The sequence below is a fragment of the Amblyraja radiata genome, chromosome 11 (genome assembly GCF_010909765.2).
Source record: "Amblyraja radiata isolate CabotCenter1 chromosome 11, sAmbRad1.1.pri, whole genome shotgun sequence".
Taxonomy (NCBI): domain Eukaryota; kingdom Metazoa; phylum Chordata; class Chondrichthyes; order Rajiformes; family Rajidae; genus Amblyraja; species Amblyraja radiata.
This window is the reverse complement of record NC_045966.1, coordinates 4,276,441-4,296,315: the sequence shown is the minus strand read 5'-3', so window position 1 is coordinate 4,296,315 and position 19,875 is coordinate 4,276,441. Positions and strand designations below refer to the sequence as shown.

The window sequence follows — 19,875 nt, the reverse complement described above, 5'->3', positions numbered from 1 at the left end:
CGAATGCAGCGCCGGAGACCCGGGTTCCATCCCGTCTACGGGTGCCGTTTGTACGGAGTTTGACCAGCGTGGGTTTTCACCGAGATCATCGTGGATAGGTGACGTTTCTGGTCTGGACCCTTCTTCAAAAGTAAGGTTCTGACCCGACTTCAGAATGATGTTGGTCTTACATAAGCCTGAAGAAGGGTCCCGACCGGAATCGTCACCTATCCATGTTCTCCAGAGATGCTGCCTGACCCGCTGGGTTACTCCAGCACTCTGTGAAATGTCACCTATCCATGTTCTCCACAGATGCTGCCTGACCCGCTGAGTTACTCCAGCACTCTGTGAAACGTCACCTATCCATGTTCTCCACAGATGCTGCCTGACCCGCTGAGTTACTCCAGCACTCTGTGAAACGTCACCTATCCATGTTCTCCACAGATGCTGCCTGACCCGCTGAGTTACTCCAGCACTCTGTGAAACGTCATCTACCCATGTTCTCCAGAGATGCTGCCTGACCCGCTGAGTTACTCCAACACTCTGTGAAACGTCACCTATCCATGTTCTCCACAGATGCTGCCTGACCCGCTGAGTTACTCCAGCACTTTGTCTTTCAATGGTTGTATTATTTTGTGAACTGGGATGGTTTGTTCAGTTTAGTTTAGTTTAGAGGTACAGCGTGGAAACAGGCCCTTCTGCCCCACCAAGTCCATGCCGACTGGCGATCCCCGCACACTAACACTATCCTATACACACTAGGGACAATTTACCATTTTTACCGAAGCCAATTAACCTACAAACCTCTACCTCTTTGGAGTGCGGGAAGATACTGGAGCACCCGGAGAAAACCCACGCAGGTCACGGGGAGAACGTACAAACTCCGTACCGACCGCACCCGTGGTCGGGATCGACCCCGGGTCTCTGGCGCTGTGAGGCGGCAACTCTACCGCTGCTCCACCGTGCCGCCCTTAAAAATAAACAACTTATTGTTTGTTGTTGATGGCGGCATTGTGTGGGGGGGGGGGTTTAGTTAATATGGCGGGATAGGAGGTTAGAAATAAAACCTGTGCGTCAGAACACAGGCCATTTCATCTGTGGCACCAAGTTTACGCTTCATTCCAAATGCAGGCTGGCGGAGAATGGCAGGTGCCACCACACCAAGTGATTCGATGCTAATTCCAGTCAGACTTGAGGGAAATGATCGTGGCCGAGAGTGACAGCGTTTTGAATTCAAAGGCGCAGGACAATATAATTACAATGCGTTGTTTCGATCTGGAGTGAGTGCTCATTTGCAGCGAAAAAGAATCAATTCTTTCTGTTTAAAGGGCACATTCCAAAGCTGCCGAAGACGTGAATCTTCGCCTTGCTTGCTGTGGTGTGGGTGAAGTCCGCCGACCTGCAAAGCTCCATGGCGATATTTCAGCAAGAAATATGCAACCTTCAAAGTTATTTTCCCATGGAAATGACGTCGGAACATGTAGCACCAAGTTGCAATTATTAGGAATAAGTGTTACTAAAAATAAGCGGATAGCTTCTACCACCAAACGGTGTTTGCTGCAATTTCCGAATGGACTCTTTGTCTAAAATCTTTGTCTCTGCCTCATAGGGCGGTGGAGGCCGGTTCTCTGGATACTTTCAAGAGAGAGCTAGATAGGGCTCTTAAAGATAGCGGAATCAGGGGATATGGGGAGAAGGCAAAAACGGGGTACTGATTGGGGATGATCAGCCATGATCACATTGGCCTACTCCTGCACCTATTGTCTAATGTCTAAAATATAAGCAATATATTTGCATTAGATTTGATGCTTCGGATGGCTATTTCCACCGGTGATTTTTGGTTTTTGCCGAATGACCGGGTGCCTAATTGGACTTCAGTGCAGGGGGGAGGGGGGCGGGGAAATATCGTGTCTGCCTTTCAAGGCAGTTTTTAGTCTAAATTGGGCACTTTTAACCTCGAATGTAAAGTTGTACCAAGCACTGTTAATATGGGCATGGCACAACTTAAGAGGAACCCACATGAATTGCCAAACCCAACCCTCAAGCTCCCAACGCCCACATTCGTAGTTTAGACTTAGAGATACAGCGCGGGAACTGGCCCTTCGGCCCACCGAGCCCGCGCCGACCAGCGATCCCCCCCGCTCACTAGTACTATCCCACACACACTAGGGACTATTTGCAATTTTTACCGAAGCCAATTAACCTACATACCTGTACATCTTTGGAGTGTGGGATGAAACCGGAGCACCCGGAGAAAAACCCACGCGGTCACTGGAGGGAGAGCGTACAAACTCCGCACAGACAGCACACGTAGTCAGGATCGAACCCGGGTCTCTGGCGCTGTAATGCAGCAATTCTGCCGCTGCGCCAACCCCTAATGAACGAATGACCCATTGACCATCTCCCTGCCCTCCTGTGCCACACCTAGCTCGCGTCTTTATATTTTTACTCTTCAGCTTGCTCCACGACAGTGGGCAAAGTGGAGGACTGACCTGCGACTTTGTTGAGGCCCATTTTTTCTTCACACGCGATATTGAGCATTGAGCTCAAAAGGTTTATGTGATAAGAGCAGAATTAGGCCATTCGGCCCATCAAGTCAGCTCTTCCATTCAATCACGGCTGGTCTATCTCTCCCTCTCAACCCCATTCTCCTGCCTTCTCCCCATAACCCCCGACACCCGTACTGATCAAGAAAAGCATTTTACTTTGGCTATCCTTGCATCATGCAGGAAATTGGGACTAGCTTAGACAGGGGATGTTTGTCGGCATGGGTGTGTTGGGCCGAAGGGCCTGATGTCATGCTGTACGACTGTATGGCTCGAAAGGCACCAATCAAAAAGGCTTCTCCAGCATAAGTTCTGGAGGGCGGCACGGTGGGGCAACGGTAGAGTTGCCACCTCACAGCGCCAGAGACCCGGGTTCAATCCCGACTACGGGTGCTGTCTGTACAGAGTTTGCACGTTCTCCCCGTGACCTGCGCGGGTTTTCTCTGAGATCTTCGGTTTCCTCAGCCACTCCAAAGACATGCAGGTTTGTGGGTTAATTGGCTTGGTAAATGTAAAAATTGTCCCTCGTGGGTGTAGGATAGTGTTATAGCCCTGTCCCACTGTACGAGCTAATTCAAGAGTTCTCCCGAGTTTGCCCTGATTCAAACTCGGAGAATTACGGTAATGGCCGCTCGTGGGTACTCGGGGCTCACGTGGACATTTTTCAACATGTTGAAAAATCTTCACGAGTCTTCACGTGCTTACCGCGTTTCCCGAGTACCTGCCGTTAGCGTTAGGAGACGTCCCGAGCTCCGACGTACCCGCTACGTACATTCTACGCGCTTACCACGAGTTTTTTTTTTTTTAAATCGGGAGAGCTCTTGGGTAAACTCGGATAGTGGGACAGGCCCTTTAATGAGCGGGGATTGCTGGTCGGCGTGGACCCGGTGGGCCGAAGGGCCTGTTTCCGTGCTGGGTCTCTAAACTAAACTAAACACAAGGAAGAGAGGTCTCCCAGGTGTGAGTGATGATTGTCCTCACGGACCTTGGGCGGGGGGGTGGGGGGTGTGGGGGTGGGGGGGTGGGGGGGGTGGTGCATAGAAGGAAGCGCTAAACCCAACAACTTGTCATTAACCCGCTGTGAATTATAATTGATTTTGTGAATAGCAAATCGGATTTTTTCTTAAACAGAAGCAAAGGAGGCTGAAGTGAGTTAAAGACATGACAGGTGACCCTGGGGAGATCAACAGATTCAAACACACAGCTGTTTAATTAAACTTTCAGTGAAGTTGTGCAACAGGTTTTTTTCGCAGAGGTTTTGCCCGTGATTGATGTGCATAATAATTTTATACGCCTCGAACTGAGCTGAACTGCAGTGACACTTCAGTCAGGACAACTCTTTCATTTACAAAGATGTGTCACCATGTAATTGTTTTCTCTTTGTTCCATCTGCTAATGGTCTGTGCAAAACCCAGTGGGCCAAGTGTTCAAAAGGACACAGAGTGCTGGAGTAACTCAGCGGGTCAGGCAGCATCTGTGGAGAACATGGATAGGCAACATTTCACAGAGTGCTGGAGTAACTCAGCAGGTCAGGCAGCATCTGTGGAGAACATGGATAGGCAACATTTCACAGAGTGCTGGAGTAACTCAGCAGGTCAGGCAGCATCTGTGGAGAACATGGATAGGCAACATTTCACAGAGTGCTGGAGTAACTCAGCGGGTCAGGCAGCATCTGTGGAGAACATGGATAGGCAACGTTTCACAGAGTGCTGGAGTAACTCAGCGGGTCAGGCAGCATCTCTGGAGAACATGGATAGGTGACGTTTCACAGAGTGCTGGAGTAACTCAGCGGGTCAGGCAGCATCTCTGGAGAACATGGATAGTGTAGGTGACTTTTCGGTTTGTATCCTTCTTAAGAATGAAGAAGGGTGCAGAAATTAAACGTCATCCATCCATGCTCTTCAGAGATGTTGCCTGACCCGCTGAGTTACTCCAGCACTTTGTGTCTTTTTGTGTAAACCAGCATAAGCAGTTAATTTAGTTTACTTGAGAGATACAGCGTGGAAACAGGACCTTCGGCCCACCGAGTCCATGCTGACCTGTGATCCCCGTACACTAGCACTATCCTACACAACGGGGACAATTTACGATCTTTATCGAAGCCAATGAACCTACACAACTGCATGTGAGGGGGATTCAGTGGAGGCGAGGTACAGTTGTGCCAATGGAAAGTATCCCCCCCTCACCGACTCCATCCAAGGACCCAAGCAGTCTCTCCAGGTGCATCAGAGGTTCACCTGCACCTCCACCAATCTCATCTATTGCATCCGCTGCTCTAGGTGTCAGCTGCTCTACATCGATGAGACCAAGCGTAGGCTTGGCGATCGCTTCACCCAACACCTCCGCTCGGTCCGCGATAACCGACCTCATCTCCCGGTGGCTCAGCACTTCAACTCCCCCTCCCATTCCGAATCTGACCTTTCTGTCCTGGGCCTCCTCCATGGCCAGAGTGAGTCCCACCGCAAATTGGAGGAGCAGCACGTCATATTTCGCTTTCATATTCCACCTTCCACTCCCCTTCCCAGCTCTCCCTCAGCCCACTCTCTCCCCCTCTTCCTTCTTCTTCTTCCCGCCCTCCCCCACCCCCCCCACCCCCACATCAGTCTGAAGAAGGGTCTCGACCCGAAACGTCGCCTATTCCTTCGCTCCATAGATGCTGCCTCTCCCGCTGAGTTTCTCCAGCATTTTTGTCTACCCTACAGTGGTGCCAAGGTAGGTCTCATCAACATGGGAAATGCCTGACCGTAAATAATATTAAGGCAAATAATACGAAAAGAAAAACCTACCCTTGTGCTTAAACTTAGAAAAATGTAATTGTCCATGAGTAGAGAGCCATAAACCATCAAGTACGCGCAACACTAATAAAACAGCAACTCAGCACGAAAACCAATATCTGAGACAATGATGTTTCGTACACAGCGCTGGGAACAACTTCAGCAGACAATGGCGATATTTCCTCTTTCAAAGTAATGCATTTATTCATTGGAAAGTATCTGAGCTTTGGGTCTTGGGCCAAATGATCGGACACGACACTTTAGATTTCAGCGATACACAGCGCGGGGAACAGGCCCTCTGATTCTGCGCCGACCGGCGATCGCCCCGTACACTAGCTCTATCCTACACACGCTCGGGACAATTTACCGAAGCCAATTGACCGACAAGCCCGCACGTCTTTGGGGTGTGGGAGGAAACCGGAGCACCCGGAGAAAACCCACGCAGGTCACGGGGAGAACGTACAGACAGCGCCCGTAATCAGGATCGAGCCCGGGTCTCTGGCGCTGTGAGTGTGAGGCAGCAACTCTACCATCGCACCGACGTGCCGCCCACAAATAGAATTAAAATCATCCGTTTTGGGGACTATTTTCGGCCAGTCGCTGCCTGGTTAAGTTGCTGCAAGGCACGACATCCAGGGCTGTGGAAGAAACTAAAATGGTCAGCTCCCTTACAACAGAAATTACTTCCCCATCACTCTCTCAACTTCCCCTAATGGGTGGCCACAGTGGTGCAGCGGTAGAGTTGCTGCCTTACAGCACCAGAGACCCGGGTTGGATCCTGACTGCGCGTGCTGTCTGTACGGAGTTTGCACGTTCTCCCCGTGGGTTTTCTCCGAGATCTTTGGTTTCCTCCCACACTCCAAAGACGTGCAGGTTTGTAGGTTAATTGGCTTGTTGAATGTTAAAATCGTCCCTGGTGGGTGTAGGATAGTGTTAGTGTGCGGGGATCGCTGGTCGGTGCGGACCTGGTGGGCCGAAGGGCCTGTTTCCGTGCTGTATCTCTAAACTAATCTAAACTAAACTGGAAAGAATGACTTTTCCTTCCCCCTATTCCTCCCTGTGTCCCACCTGGCTAACAAACAACCCTTTTATATTCTCCTCACCCCTCCACTCCCTGCCCCCTCTCTGTGTTCCATCTGGGCCTTGCACCTATTTCTCCCCTTCCCCACCCCCCTATCTTCCACCTATATTCCTTCCTCCAGCTTCACTTCTTTTATCCTTATCTCACACCTTGTCTTTTCATCTCAGGCCTTTGTCCAATCAACTCTCACCCCCTCACCTGTATAAACATAACCCCCCCCCAACCCCATACCCACCACAATCAGTCTGAATAGAGGTCCTGACCCGAAGCATTGCGTATCCATGTTCTCCGCAGATGCTGCCTGACCCCCTGGGTTACTCCAGCACTTTGTGTCTTCTCTTGACTCACACCAATGGACAATGGACAATGTCGGCCATTTAGCCCCCGCACCCAGGGAATCATTCTTTGTACGGGGAGTAAGGTATTGGTTGTTGGCGGGTGTCAGGCATTGGAAAGGAGTGCTGAAGAATTTAACATCTCTGTCAAGACCAATCCAGCCCCCCCCCCCCCAAATTCCTCACTCACCCATTGTCCAACAAAACTCACTGGTCAATGAATGAAAGTGTAAAGTGTAGCCAACATGATTTCCTTTCCTAATTGAGGGGCAATGAGGTCAATAGACAATAGGTGCAGTAGAGGCCATTTGGCCTTGCGAGCCAACACCGCCATTCAATGTGATCATGGCTGATCATCCCCATTCTGTACCCCGTTCCTGCCTTCTCCCCATATCCCCTGACTCTGCTATTTTTAAGAGCCCTATCTAGTTCTCTCTTGAAAGCATCCAGAGAACCGGCCTCCACCGCCCTCTGAGGCAGAGAATTCCACAGACTCACAACACTCTGTGTGAAGAAGTGTTTCCTCGTCTCCGTTCTAAATGGCTTACCCCTTATTCTTAAACTGTGGCCCCTGGTTCTGGACTCCCCCAACATCGGGAACAATCTATACACTGTAAATGGTTCGATTGTAATCATGTACAGTCTTTCTGCTGACTGGATAGCATGCAACAAAAGCTTTTCACTGTACCTCGGTACACGCTGAACAATAAACTAAACTGTAACTCAGTAACTCAGTCTGAAGAAGGGTTTCGGCCCGAAACGTCACCTATTTCCTTCGCTCCATAGATGCTGCTGCACCCGCTGAGTATCTCCAGCATTTTTGTGCACCTTGTAACTCAGTAACTATCAGCAACAATTTTCCACTGCAGTTGGTTAGTCCAATATTTACACTTTTATAAAGACAGAAACATTTTGACAAACCTAATTCTTGATTTTTCGGAGGGCAGAAGTTTTATAAATTGCAAAGAAAAATATATTTAAATATATTATTCCCACATATAAATTATGATCATTACATCAATCGACACAAAAGCAACATGAAATTAATAATTCGAAGGGCCGAATGGCCTACTCCTGCACCTATTTGTCTATGTTTCTATAATTGATGTAGAATTTTTGAGTTGGCACATATACAGTGCAAAAGACTTTGCAATCGCTTGGCAAGATTTGGGTGAATAGATTAGAAGCATCTATAGAATTTCACAGTAAAACTATCAGTTCAAATGTCTCTCCTCACCGCTGGCTACAAAGAGGGAACAGACGGCAAAGATAGAAATGAATCTCTGGTGAATAGTTCTTCTCCTAACCTTGCATTACAGACGGCTGTGGAGGCCAAGTCAATGGATATTTTTAAGGCAGAGATAGATAGGTTCTTGATTAGTACGGGTGTCAGAGGTTATGGGGAGAAGGCAGGAGGATGGGGTTAGGAGGAAAAGAGATAGATCAGCCGTGCTTGAATGGCGGAGTAGACCCGATGGGCCGAATGGCCTAATTCTGCTCCTATCACTTATGACCTTATGTTTTAGTTTTAGTTTGAGAACGAACTGCAGATGCTGATAAAATCGAAGGTAGACAAAAATGCTGGAGAAACTCAGCGGGTGAGGCAGCATCTATGGAGGGAAGGAAATAGGCAACGTTTCGGGCCGAAACCCTTCTGGGTTTCGGCCCGAAACGTTGCCTATTTCCCTGAAGGGGTTTGGCCCGAAACGTTGCCTATTTCCTTCGCTCCATAGATGCTGCCTCACCCGCTGAGTTTCTCCAGCATATTTGTCTACCTTGAGTTCTAGTTCGAGTTGAGTTTATTGTCACGTGTAGCGAGGTACAGTGAAAAGCTTTTGTTGCGCGAACTAACTCTATGGACTTTCCCTATCCCAAAAGAGACTTCAGCTCCCTAAGGAACTTTAGACAGATCAATATCATCGATAGTGAGAGAAACATCTCAAGAGGTTTAGGGGAGAAGGCGGGAGAATGGGGTTGAGTTGGAGAGATAGGTCAGCCATGATGGAATGGCAGAGTAGACTTTTGATGGGCCGAATGGCCTAATGTGTGTAAATGTGTGTGAGTGATTGGTGGTGGTCGGAAGGGCCGTAGGCGCAGATTGGCAGCCACGCTTCCGTCAGTCTGCCCCAGGGCAGCTGTGGCTACAGAAGTAGCTTACCACCACCGAGTGTGACTGAGGAGTGAATGAATAATGCAATGTAAAGCGCCTTGAGTATTAGAAAGGCGCTATATAAATCCCATCCATTATTATTATTATTAATTCTGCTCCTGGAACTTCTGAAAGTCAGAACTTATCATTTTCACCGTGGAATTTTGAACAGATCAATGCAATCAATAGGGATTTTATTGGTGAAATATTTCTCTTGCTTGCAGTGTCTGTCAGGGAAGGTTCAATCATGTGCTCTACACAACTTCAACGAGAAGTTACCACAACCAAAATGGAGAGTGAAAATAAATATCACCGAACATCCTCTCTCAAATATGGTTCCACTTCACCAGTCTAGAATTGAATATGCAGGAGATCAGACACAAAATGGTGGAGAAACTCAGCATCTCTGGAGAGAAGGATTGGGTGACGTTTCGGGTCCAGATCCTTCTTCTTCACCCCGAAATGCCACCCATTCCATCTCTCCAGAGATGCTGCCTGTCCCGCTGAGTTACTCCAGCATTCTAGTGTCTACCTTCAGTGTAAACCAGCATCCAACACATACACAGCGGAGTGGATGCTTTATAGCCCTGTCCCACGGTACGAGTCCATTCCAAGAGCTCTCCCGAGTTTGCCCTGATTCGAACTCGGAGGTTTACGGTAAGGGCCACTCGTCGGTACTCGGGGCTCTCGTGGACATTTTTCAACGTGTTGAAAAATCTTCCCGTGTTTACCCTCCGTTAGCGAGTCTTCCCGAGTACCTGCCGTTAGCGTTACGAGACGCTAAGTGACGTCCCAGAGCTCCGATGTACCCGCTACGTTCATTCTCCGTGCTTACCACGAGTTTGATTTTTTTTTTAAACTCGGGAGAGCTCTTGGAATGAACTCGTACCGTGGGACAAGGCCATAAGGCCTTAATTTACCAGGAAGAATCAAAGGGTACCTTTTGAGCAGTCAGCTCCATGGAATCCCGCAAAACAGTGACACACTCCGGACACGCATTCTCCGTTACCATGGCAATTGTGTGGACATTCCTGCACAGAATCTGACAATATCATAGAAAAAGGTTAGTCAACAGATTTCTACCGAAGTGAATCTTCCATCTTTGCATTGAAATGTTCAATGCCATTTTCATTCAGTGTGAAATACGGACCCAGAGTGCTGGAGTAACTCAGTGGGTCAGGCAGCATCTGTGGAGAACATGGATAGGTGACGTTTAGGGTCAGGAGTTTTCCTCAGACTGCCATGATCACATTGAATGGCGGTGCTGGCTTGAAGGGCTGAATGGCTTACTCCTGCACCTATTGTCTATTGTCTATTGTCCGATCCGGACTACAGTTGCTGTCTGTACGGAGTTTGTACGTTCTCCCCTTCACCTGCGTGGGTTTTCTCCGAGATCTTTGGTTTCCTCCCACACTCCAAAGACGTGCAGGTTTGTAGGTAAATTGGCTTGGTAAAAATCTAAATAAGACTTGTCCTCTCATCCAAGTGTCAAGGGTGTTTGAAGAAGGGTTTTGGCCCGAAACGTTGCCTATTTCCTTCGTTCCATAGATGCTGCTGCACCCGCTGAGTTTCTCCAGCATTTTTGTGTACCTTCGATTTTCCAGCATCTGCATTTCCTTCTTAAACAAAGAATGTTTTATTGTCATGTGTCCTAGATAGAACAATAACATTCTTGTTTGCTGCAGCACAACAGAATATGTAAAGATAATAAATAATATAACAAAAACTCAGAAAACATAGAAACATAGAAAATAGGTGCAGGAGTAGACCATTCGGCCCTTCGAGCCTGCACCACCATTCAATATGATCATGGCTGATCATCCAACTCAGTATCCTGTACCTGCCTTCTCTCCATACCCCCTGATCCCTTTAGCCACAAGGGCCACATCTAACTCCCTCTTAAATATAGCCAATGAACTGGCCTCAACTACCTTCTGTGGCAGAGAATTCCACAGATTCACCAATCTCTGTGTGAAAAAAAAGAACAATAACAGTGTAATAATAATAATAATAATAATAATAATAATAATAATAGTCTGTTGTAGTTCAGAGCTTATTTGTTGTTGTGTTTAATAGCTTGATGGCTGTGGGGAAGTAGCTGTTCCTGAACCTGGATGTTTCGCTGGAATTTAGAAGATTGAGGGGATATCTTATAGAAACTTACAAAATTCTTAAGGGGTTGGACAGGCTAGATGCAGGAAGATTGTTCCCGATGTTGGGGAAATCCAGAACAAGGGGTCACAGTTTAAGGATAAGGGGGAAATCTTAGGACCGAGATGAGGAAAACATTTTTTACACAGAGAGTGGTGAATCTGTGGAATTCTCTGCCACAGAAGGTAGTTGAGGCCACAGTTCATTGGCTATATTTAAGAGGGAGTTAGATGTGGCCCTTGTGGCTAAAGGGATCAGGGGGTATGGAGAGAAGGCAGGTACAGGATACTGAGTTGGATGATCAGCCATGATCATATTGAATGGCGGTGCAGGCTCGAAGGGCCAAATGGCCTACTCCTGCACCTATTGTCTATGTTTCTATGTTTCTATGTTACAGTTTTCAGGCTCCTGTACCTTCTTCCCGATGGCAGTGATGAGATGAGTGTTCAGATTCAGTTTTGCTTTGCTTTATTTTTTAATCTATTTTATTTTTAGGCTTATTTTATTATTATCAATGTTTCTCTTTTTTTCTTTCTTTAGTTTAGGGGGGGTTTGTTTTTTGTTTTTTTTTCCTTTTTTCTTTTTATCTTTGTGTTATTTTTTTAACATTTATAAGTTTTCTTTAAAAGATTTAACTATATTTACATAGAGACCGGGAGGTCTATATTCATTGTGTATTTTGACACTGGTCCCATATTAGGTTATACCTGTTATGAATGTAATCCTGATCCCTATGTATCAATACCATTGTTATAGAAACATAGAAAATAGGTGCAGGAGTAGGCCATTCGGCCATTCGAGCCTGCACCGCCATTCAATATGATCATGGCTGATCATCCAACTCAGTATCCCGTACCTGCCTTCTCTCCATACCCCCTGATCCCTTTAGCCACAAGGGCCACATCTAACTCCCTCTTAATTGAGCCAATGAACTGGCCTCAACTACCGTCTATGGCAGAGAATTCCACAGATTCGCCACTCTCTGTGTGAAAAATGTGAATCTCATCTCAGTCCTACAAGATTTCCCCCTTATCCTTAAACTGTGACCCCTTGTTCTGGACTTCCCCAACATCGGGAACAATCTTCCTGTCCAACCCCTTAAGAATTTTGTAAGTTTCTATAAGATCCCCCTGAATCTTCTAAATTCTAGCGAGTACAAGCCGAGTCTATCCAGTCTTTCTTCATTATTCTTTTTGCTCTTTTTTATATGTTTTATTTTTGCTTTTTTTGGAAAAAAAACAATAAAAAGATTTTAAAAGAAACGAAAAGAGATGAGTATGTGGCCAGGATGGTGTGGGTCTTTGATGACGTTGGCTGCCTTTTTGAGGTAGAGACTTCGAGTTAAGAAACATCACTGGCCAATGTGACATTTTCATTTCCAACATGTTGGTCGGATTTGCGTGAAAATGTCGAGTTAAGGACAGAGCAAAGAACTGGATAATAACAGTATCCAGATCAAATCTATGGAGCGAAGGAAATAGGCAACGTTTCGGGCCGAAACCCGAAACGTTGCCTATTTCCTTCGCTCCATAGATGCTGCTGCACCCGCTGAGTTTCTCCAGCTTTTTTTGTGTACCTTCGATTTTCCAGCATCTGCAGTTCCTTCTTAAACACTCCAGATCAAATCTGTTCCTTCTACTGACCACATCACAACTCCGCCAACTGATCTAACCTCCAAGAAGACGCGCTGCAAAGTTTCTCCCTGTGGCCGCGTGACAATGAATGTAAAGCGCAGAATATCTTCCTGGTTTTACAGTTTACAGCATTTCAGTCTTAATCAGCTGCTTTCCACAGACAATATTCTCCGTGATCTCTGCCGTACTTGAGTGATCACACCGAGCACATACGTTGAGCACTTTGTTTTATTAATCTTTCAAACATTCATTTCCATTCTCGGCCAGATACTTCACAATTAGCGCAGAGATTCACACTGGGCCCCGCAGACGGGTTCCACAAGTGCGTGCTTGAATGCCTGCAGAACGCCGGTTCCAGTTTTCTCTTTCAGTTTGGTTCAGTTTAGAGATACAGCGCGGAAACAGGCCCTTCGGCCCACCGAGTCAAGGGATTAGCCCTGGTGCACATACAAGGAATTTGCCCGGGTGCTCCGCTCGCATTTAACAACACGACATACCGTAGCCAATTAAAAATAAAACATTGTAATTTAAACGCGTGAAGAATGAAATAAAACACAAGAGCACAAGGAGGCTACAGACTTCTGATTATTGAGTAGAGCAACTACTCGTGGAAAAAAGCTGTTTTTATGTCTGGCTGTGGCAGCTTTGACAGTCCGGAGTCGCCTTCCAGAGGGAAGTGATTCAAAGAGTTTGTGGCCAGGATGAGAGGGGTCAGAGAGGGGGTAATTTGGGAGGGAATGACTGGTTAAATTGCGTTTATGGGAGCCAGAACGGACTAGATGGGCCGAGAGGCTTCTTACCGTAATGTAGTGAGTTGACAGGTCATAAATAAACAATTAAAATCTCTAATATTCTGAAATATTTATGTGAGGAAATTTTCACTTGCAATCATACAGTTTTGTTTCCCATTATTTGTTCAGCAGTAATTACGGCTTAGTGGGTCATTAAAGATTCACTTAGACCTCCTGTAAGTTAACATAAGAGTCAGACCAGTTTACAAGTAGCTTAAGGGCCTGTCCCACTGTACGAGGTAATTCAAGAGTTCTCCCGAGTTACCCCTGATTCGAACTCGGAGAATTACGGTAATGGCCGCTCGTAGGTACTCGGGCTCTCGTGGACATTTTTCAACATGTTGAAAAAACTTCACGAGCTTACTGCGTTTCCCGAGTACCTGCCGATTGCATTACGAGCCGCTAAGAGACGTCCCGAGCTCTGACGTACCCGCTACGTACATTCTACGCACTCACCACGAGTTTGATTTTTTTTTTAAACTCGGGAGAGCTCTTGGGTAAACTTGTATAGTGGGACAGGCCCTTTATTGATTCCATGGGATCCTGAAGTTCTGGTTTATCGGAAGGATGTTTGGCTTTAGGTTTGAGAGGGAAAGGTAGATCAGCCATGATTGAATGGGAGAGCAGACTGGATGGGCCAAATGGCCTAATTCTGCTCCTATGACATAAGAACTTATCCTTGTGTCATATTGGAGGCAGGGTGTAGACCCTAGCATCATCATCATCTTTGAAACCATCAATGGGCACGGGTGCCTTACAATGCACTGTACGACAGTGATCGCAACTTCTACTGAAGTGTTGATGGCCGTTGGCTCTTTGACAGGTCTTGACAGGTCTTGTTTTTGGTCCTGCTGGGAGTCCACAGCCCCCTCCTCACCAGGCAAACCCAGGTGGGGGAGACGGTTTAGTCGCCGACTATCCGACCATGGAGCAGGTAGCACGGGATTACATGGTACCCATGGCGGGGGGAACTCCCCCCCCCCCGACCTGACCTTAGAGTTTAGAGATACGACGAGGAAACAGGCCCTAGGAGATGTTTGAGGTTGGAATTTCATCCACAATCAGTACCCCGTTCCTGCCTTCTCCCCATATCCCCTGACTCCGCTATCTTTAAGAGCCCTATCTAGCTCTCTCTTGAAAGCATCCAGAGAACCCGCCTCCACCGCCCTCTGAGGCAGAGAATTCCACAGATTCACAACTCCCTGTGAGTAAAAGTGTTTCCTCATCTCCGTTCTAAATGGCTTACCCCTTATTCTTAAACTGTGGCCCCTGGTTCTGGACTCCCCCAACATCAGGAACATGTTTCCTGCCTCTAGCGTTTCCAAACCCTTAATAATCTTAAATGTTTCAATGAGGTATCCTCTCATCCTTCTAAACTCCAGAGTGTACAACCCCAGCCGCTCCATTCTCTCAGCATATGACAGTCCCGCCATCCCGGGAATTAATCTGGTGAACCTACGCTGCACTCCCTCAATAGTAAGAATGTCCTTCCTCAAATTTGGAGACCAAAACTGCACACAATACTCCAATGCATCCCCATTGCAAACATTTTGTCCAGAAGTCTGTTCTTTGCTTTTCCCTTCTTGCCCAACGATTCAACATCTGTATACCAGTTTATTTAGTATATTTGTTTGACCTGTATTATGGTGCTGGGATTTGTTTTGATTTATTTCGTACAGTACATATTATTGTAAATAATTGATCAAATTATATTTGGTTATAAAAACAATTTAAATGGTTCAACAGTTCAACAGAGCTTTATCTGTTACATACGCAACAGCACATTGAAATTATTTTTGCATGTAATCCACATGCTGGCCATTATTGAGGCCATCTATACGAGGATGCTGCCAGGACTAAAGGGTGTGAGCTATAGGGAGAGGTTGAGTCGGCTGGGTCTCTATTCCCTGGAGCGCAGGAAGATGAGGGGAGACCTTATAGACGTGTATAAAATCATGAGAGGAATAGATCGGGTAGATGCACAGAGTCTCTTGCGCAGAGTAGGGGAATCGAGGACCAGAGGACATAGGGTCAAGGTGAAGGGGAAAAGATTTAATAGGAATCTGAGGGGTAAACTTTTTCACACAAAGGGTGGTGGATGTATGGAACAAGCTGCCAGAGGAGGTAGTTGAGGCTGGGACTATCCCATCGTTTAAGAGACAGTTAGACAGGAACATGGATAGGACAGGTTTGGAGAGGTATGGAGCAAATGCAGGCAGGTGGGACTAGTGTAGCTGGGACATGTTGGCCGGTGTGGACAAGTTGGGCTGAAGGGCCTGTTTCCAGGCTGTATCACTCTATGACTCAATTATTCACAGTCTAAAGTCTGGTCGACCCGCACGCTCGATGTACTGGAGCAGTTCCTGTGAAAACCGACGTCCCTCTCCTCTCCTCTCCTCTCCTCTCCTCTCCTCTCCTCTCCTCTCCTCTCCTCTCCTCTCCTCTCCTCTCCTCTCCTCTCCTCTCCTCTCCTCTCCTCTTCCTCTCCTCTCCTCTCCTCTCCTCTCCTCTCCTCTCTTCGTCCTCTCTCTCCTCTCCTCTCCTCTCCTCTCCTCTCCTCTCCTCTCCTCTCCTCTCCTCTCCTCTCCTCACCCCAGTTCACCCTCCTAGTGTCTGTACCTCTAACTGGCCAATATCACCATGTTTATTCATTGCTTCCTTCCTGAACAATTAACGCTGCCATCTTTATGTCAGGGAACACACTGAAAAAAAAATCATGGGCTATGGGACAATGATGAGACTCTGATGAACTAATTACATTCCTTACTAGAAAGTCTTGATCGTATAATAACTGCTTCATTCAAATGATATGTGTACACCGCTCGGGTCTGCTTATAATTAGGGTTTATGACCGGACTTTAAGGGTCTCACATTATTGTTATTATATTTACCTAAACCTTCTTAGTTTGTGGGCTTGGGATCTTTCCTATCACTTAGGATTTACATTCGATGGGAATTGCTTTGCACTTTCATGTAACATTTAAAGCAGTCACTATGTCAACTTTTAAGAAACACTTGGACAGGTTATGGATAGGACAGGTTTAGAGGGATATGGGCCAAACACAGGCAGGTGGGACTAGTGTAGATGGGACATGTTGTCCAGTGTGGGCAAGTTGGGCCGAAGGGCCTGTTTCCACACTGTGTCACTCTATGACTATATTTGGAGTTTTCAAGTTATGCAGCACGGAATTAGGCCCTTCGGCCCAACTTGCCCATGCTAACCAAGATGCCACCTTCCATGATAGTCCCACCTGGCCATAATCCCTCTTAACCGATCTTATCCATGTACCTGTCCAAGTGTCTTGTAAATGTTGTGATAGCCCCAGCCTCAACTACCTCCTCTGGCAGCTCGTTTCATACACCCACTGTGTGAAAAAGTGGCCCCTCGGGTTCCTGCTAAATCTTTCCCATCTCACCTTAAAAGCATTCGCCAGATATATTGGTGCAAATTAAATACCTTTGTGATTTTTTTTCTGGCCTGGTTTCCTCATGGGAACAAGGGTAGCATGAAGTTCTTTATAGATCCTTCCTGCGGCATACCTATTTCCCCCCACTGTGCCTGTCTGCTGCTCCTCTTTGCTGCCCTCCATTTTACACGATAGAACTCCCTGGAGTGAATAGCGAGCGTCGCAATGAAACTGCTGTCCCCCAAGGACACTGACCTCTGGTAGATCATATCGCACCAACGTTATTAACCTGCCATTGACCCCTCCCCCACCGCGGAACAAGGGATAACATTAAAATCCTTACACTGCCAACAAATGCAAACTGCTTCTTTTTCTTTAAAGAAAAGGATAGAAAACAGAAATGTGGCATTGACAAATGGCACCTGCAGTGGTTACGGAAACTGACTATCGTGGCAACGCAGCTGAACTTCATGGTTCCTTCCTCAGACATTTTATTCGTTAAAAACATTTCATCGCAATCTAGCACCAACTGATGAGCAGCAACTGGCCGATTGTTAAAATAAATCGTTCATAAGTAATTAAGTATAATTTATAAATGATTTTATAATTCATCTCGACCAAGTGGGACCCGTTGGGTCTCTGTCACACGGGAGGCCTAGTCCCCCAACGCAACCCATTCCCCCAACGCAATATTCCACCATTCACCCATAGCCCCTCATTGGAAGCCTGGTCCCCCAACGCAACCTGTTCCCCAAGGCAATATTCCACCACTCACACGTTCCCCCAACGCAACCCATTCCCCCAACGTAATATTCCACCACTCACCCATAGCCCCTCATGGGAAGCCTGGTCCCCCAACGCAACCTGTTCCCCAAGGTAATATTCCACCACTCACCCGTTCCCCCAAGGCAACCCATTCCCCCAAAGCAATATTCCACCACTCACCCATAGCCCCCAACTGTGCAGGGTCTGCTCATTTCGCCTTGTTCACCCTCCCTCATTTTAAACTTTAAAACAAATGCAATTGCATTTGCAAGAGCTGGCAGGACTCAGGGTCCTGGGATAGCAACATTGTAGCGAGCAGGGATACAATCCCATTGTAAGTGCCGGTGCAGAGGGAAGACATTTTTCTCAAATTGGGGTTTTGTAAATTTAAAATGTGAATAACTTGTAAAATATAACATCAATCTGAACGAAATTTGATACACCATGCCGCAATACAATTGTGAGTAAGGTGGTGCAAAAATTGTAGTGTTATTATGTACTGTTTTGCCGTAGTTCCAGGATCATGCACGCACGCATACACGCACACAGAATCACAAACAAGATGAGAGTTTTAGTAATATATAGATGTTGTGATTTACTGGCAAAGGGCCTGGATATTTCATCTTTTTAAAAAGTGTTTGAATTTTGTTTCACTTTGGACCAGCAATGTTTTTGTCATGACCTGGTCACTCTCGTCTCATCAACAATGCTACTGGGTCCTTGTGCTCCTCCAATTCCAGGGCCTTGCACATCCCTCGTCTTCCTTACTTCCCCCATGTTCATAAGGTCATGTTCTAGGAGCCAAAATTAGGAAATTCGGCCTATCAGGTTTACTCCGCCATTCAATCATTGTTGATCTGTCTTTCCCTCTCAACCCCATTCTCCTGCCTTCTCCCCATAACCCCTGACACCCGTACTAATCAAGAGTCTATCTATCTCCACCTCACAAATATCTATTGACTTGGTCTCCACAGCCTTCTGTGGCAATGAATTCCACAGATTCACCGCCCTCTGACTAAATAAATTTCTCCTCATCTCCTTTCTAAAAGAACGTCCTGTAACGCCCTCGGGTCCTAGACTCTCCCACTAGTGGAAACATCCTCTCCACATCCACTCTGCCCAGGCCTTTCACTATACGGTATGTTTCAATTGAAGAACCCCCTCATCCTTCTAAACTCCAGCGAGTACTGGCCCAGTGCCGACAAACGCTCATCATATGTTAACCCAATCATTCCTGGGATCATTCTCGAAAACCTCCTCTGGACCCTCTCCAACGCCAGCACTTCTTTCCTCAGATATGGGGCCCAGAACTGCTCATGGACCCCTTGGCTTCAGCTGGCTGGCCTCTGACCAACACAATTCCTCTCTGCCTCTCTATCTCTTTCTCCTCCATAAGGATACTTTAGTTTAGTTTCGAGAAACAGCATTGAAACAGGCCCTTTGGCGCACCGAGTCCACGTAGACCAACGATCACCTGGTCAACCGAGTTCCATGTTATCCCAGCTTCACATTCTATAAACTGGGGAAAATTTTACCAAAGCCAATGCTTTACCTTCTTTGGAATGTGGGAGGAACCGGAGCACCCAGAGAAGACCCACGCGGTCACAGGGAGAACGGACAAACTCCGTACAGACAGCGCCGGAGGTCGGAATCGAACCAGGGTCTCTGGCGCAGTGAGACAGAAACTCTACCGCTACGCTACGATGACGCCATTTCTAAAAATGTACCAAGCTTTTAATCATCGGTTTGAAAATTATCATTAGTTTCAGTTGCAGTCTAATGGGAGTCGCTTAGATGGGGCAGGTAGGCCAGCATGGGCAGGTTGGGCCGAAGGGCCTGTTTCCATGCCGTGCGACTCTGAAGAAGGGTCTCGACCCGAAACATCGCCCATTCCTTCTCTCCAGAGATGCTGCCCGTCCCGCAGAGTTACTCCAGCATTTTGCTGAGTTGAGTATAGGAGCAAAGAGGTCCTTCTGCAGTTGTACAGAGCGAGTGAGACCACACCCAGAGTATTGTGTGCAGTTTTGATCCCCTCATTTGAGGAAGGACATTCTTGCTATTGAGCGAGTGCAGCGTAGGTTCACCAGGTTAATTCCCGGGATGGCGGGACTGTCATATGCTGAGAGAATGGAGCGGCTGGGCTTGTATACGATGGAATTTAGAAGGATGAGAGGGTATCTCATTGAAACATATAAGATTGTTAAGGGTTTGGACACGCTAGAGGCAGGAAACATGTTCCCGATGTTGGGGGAGTCCAGAACCA

At 47.0% G+C, this 19,875-nt stretch overlaps 1 protein-coding gene across 5 annotated transcripts in view; it reads right to left on the bottom strand.

Moving 5' to 3' along the window:
• The window catches only part of tenm2 (teneurin transmembrane protein 2), a 1,259,968-nt gene that overhangs the window by 125,525 nt on the left and 1,114,568 nt on the right, over window positions 1-19,875 (bottom strand). For all 5 annotated transcript variants that reach the window (XM_033029203.1, XM_033029204.1, XM_033029205.1 and 2 more), the window contains one exon: window positions 9,805-9,906. In XM_033029203.1, the coding sequence (XP_032885094.1) occupies window positions 9,805-9,906 (102 nt within the window). The remainder of the gene's footprint in view (window positions 1-9,804; window positions 9,907-19,875) is intronic.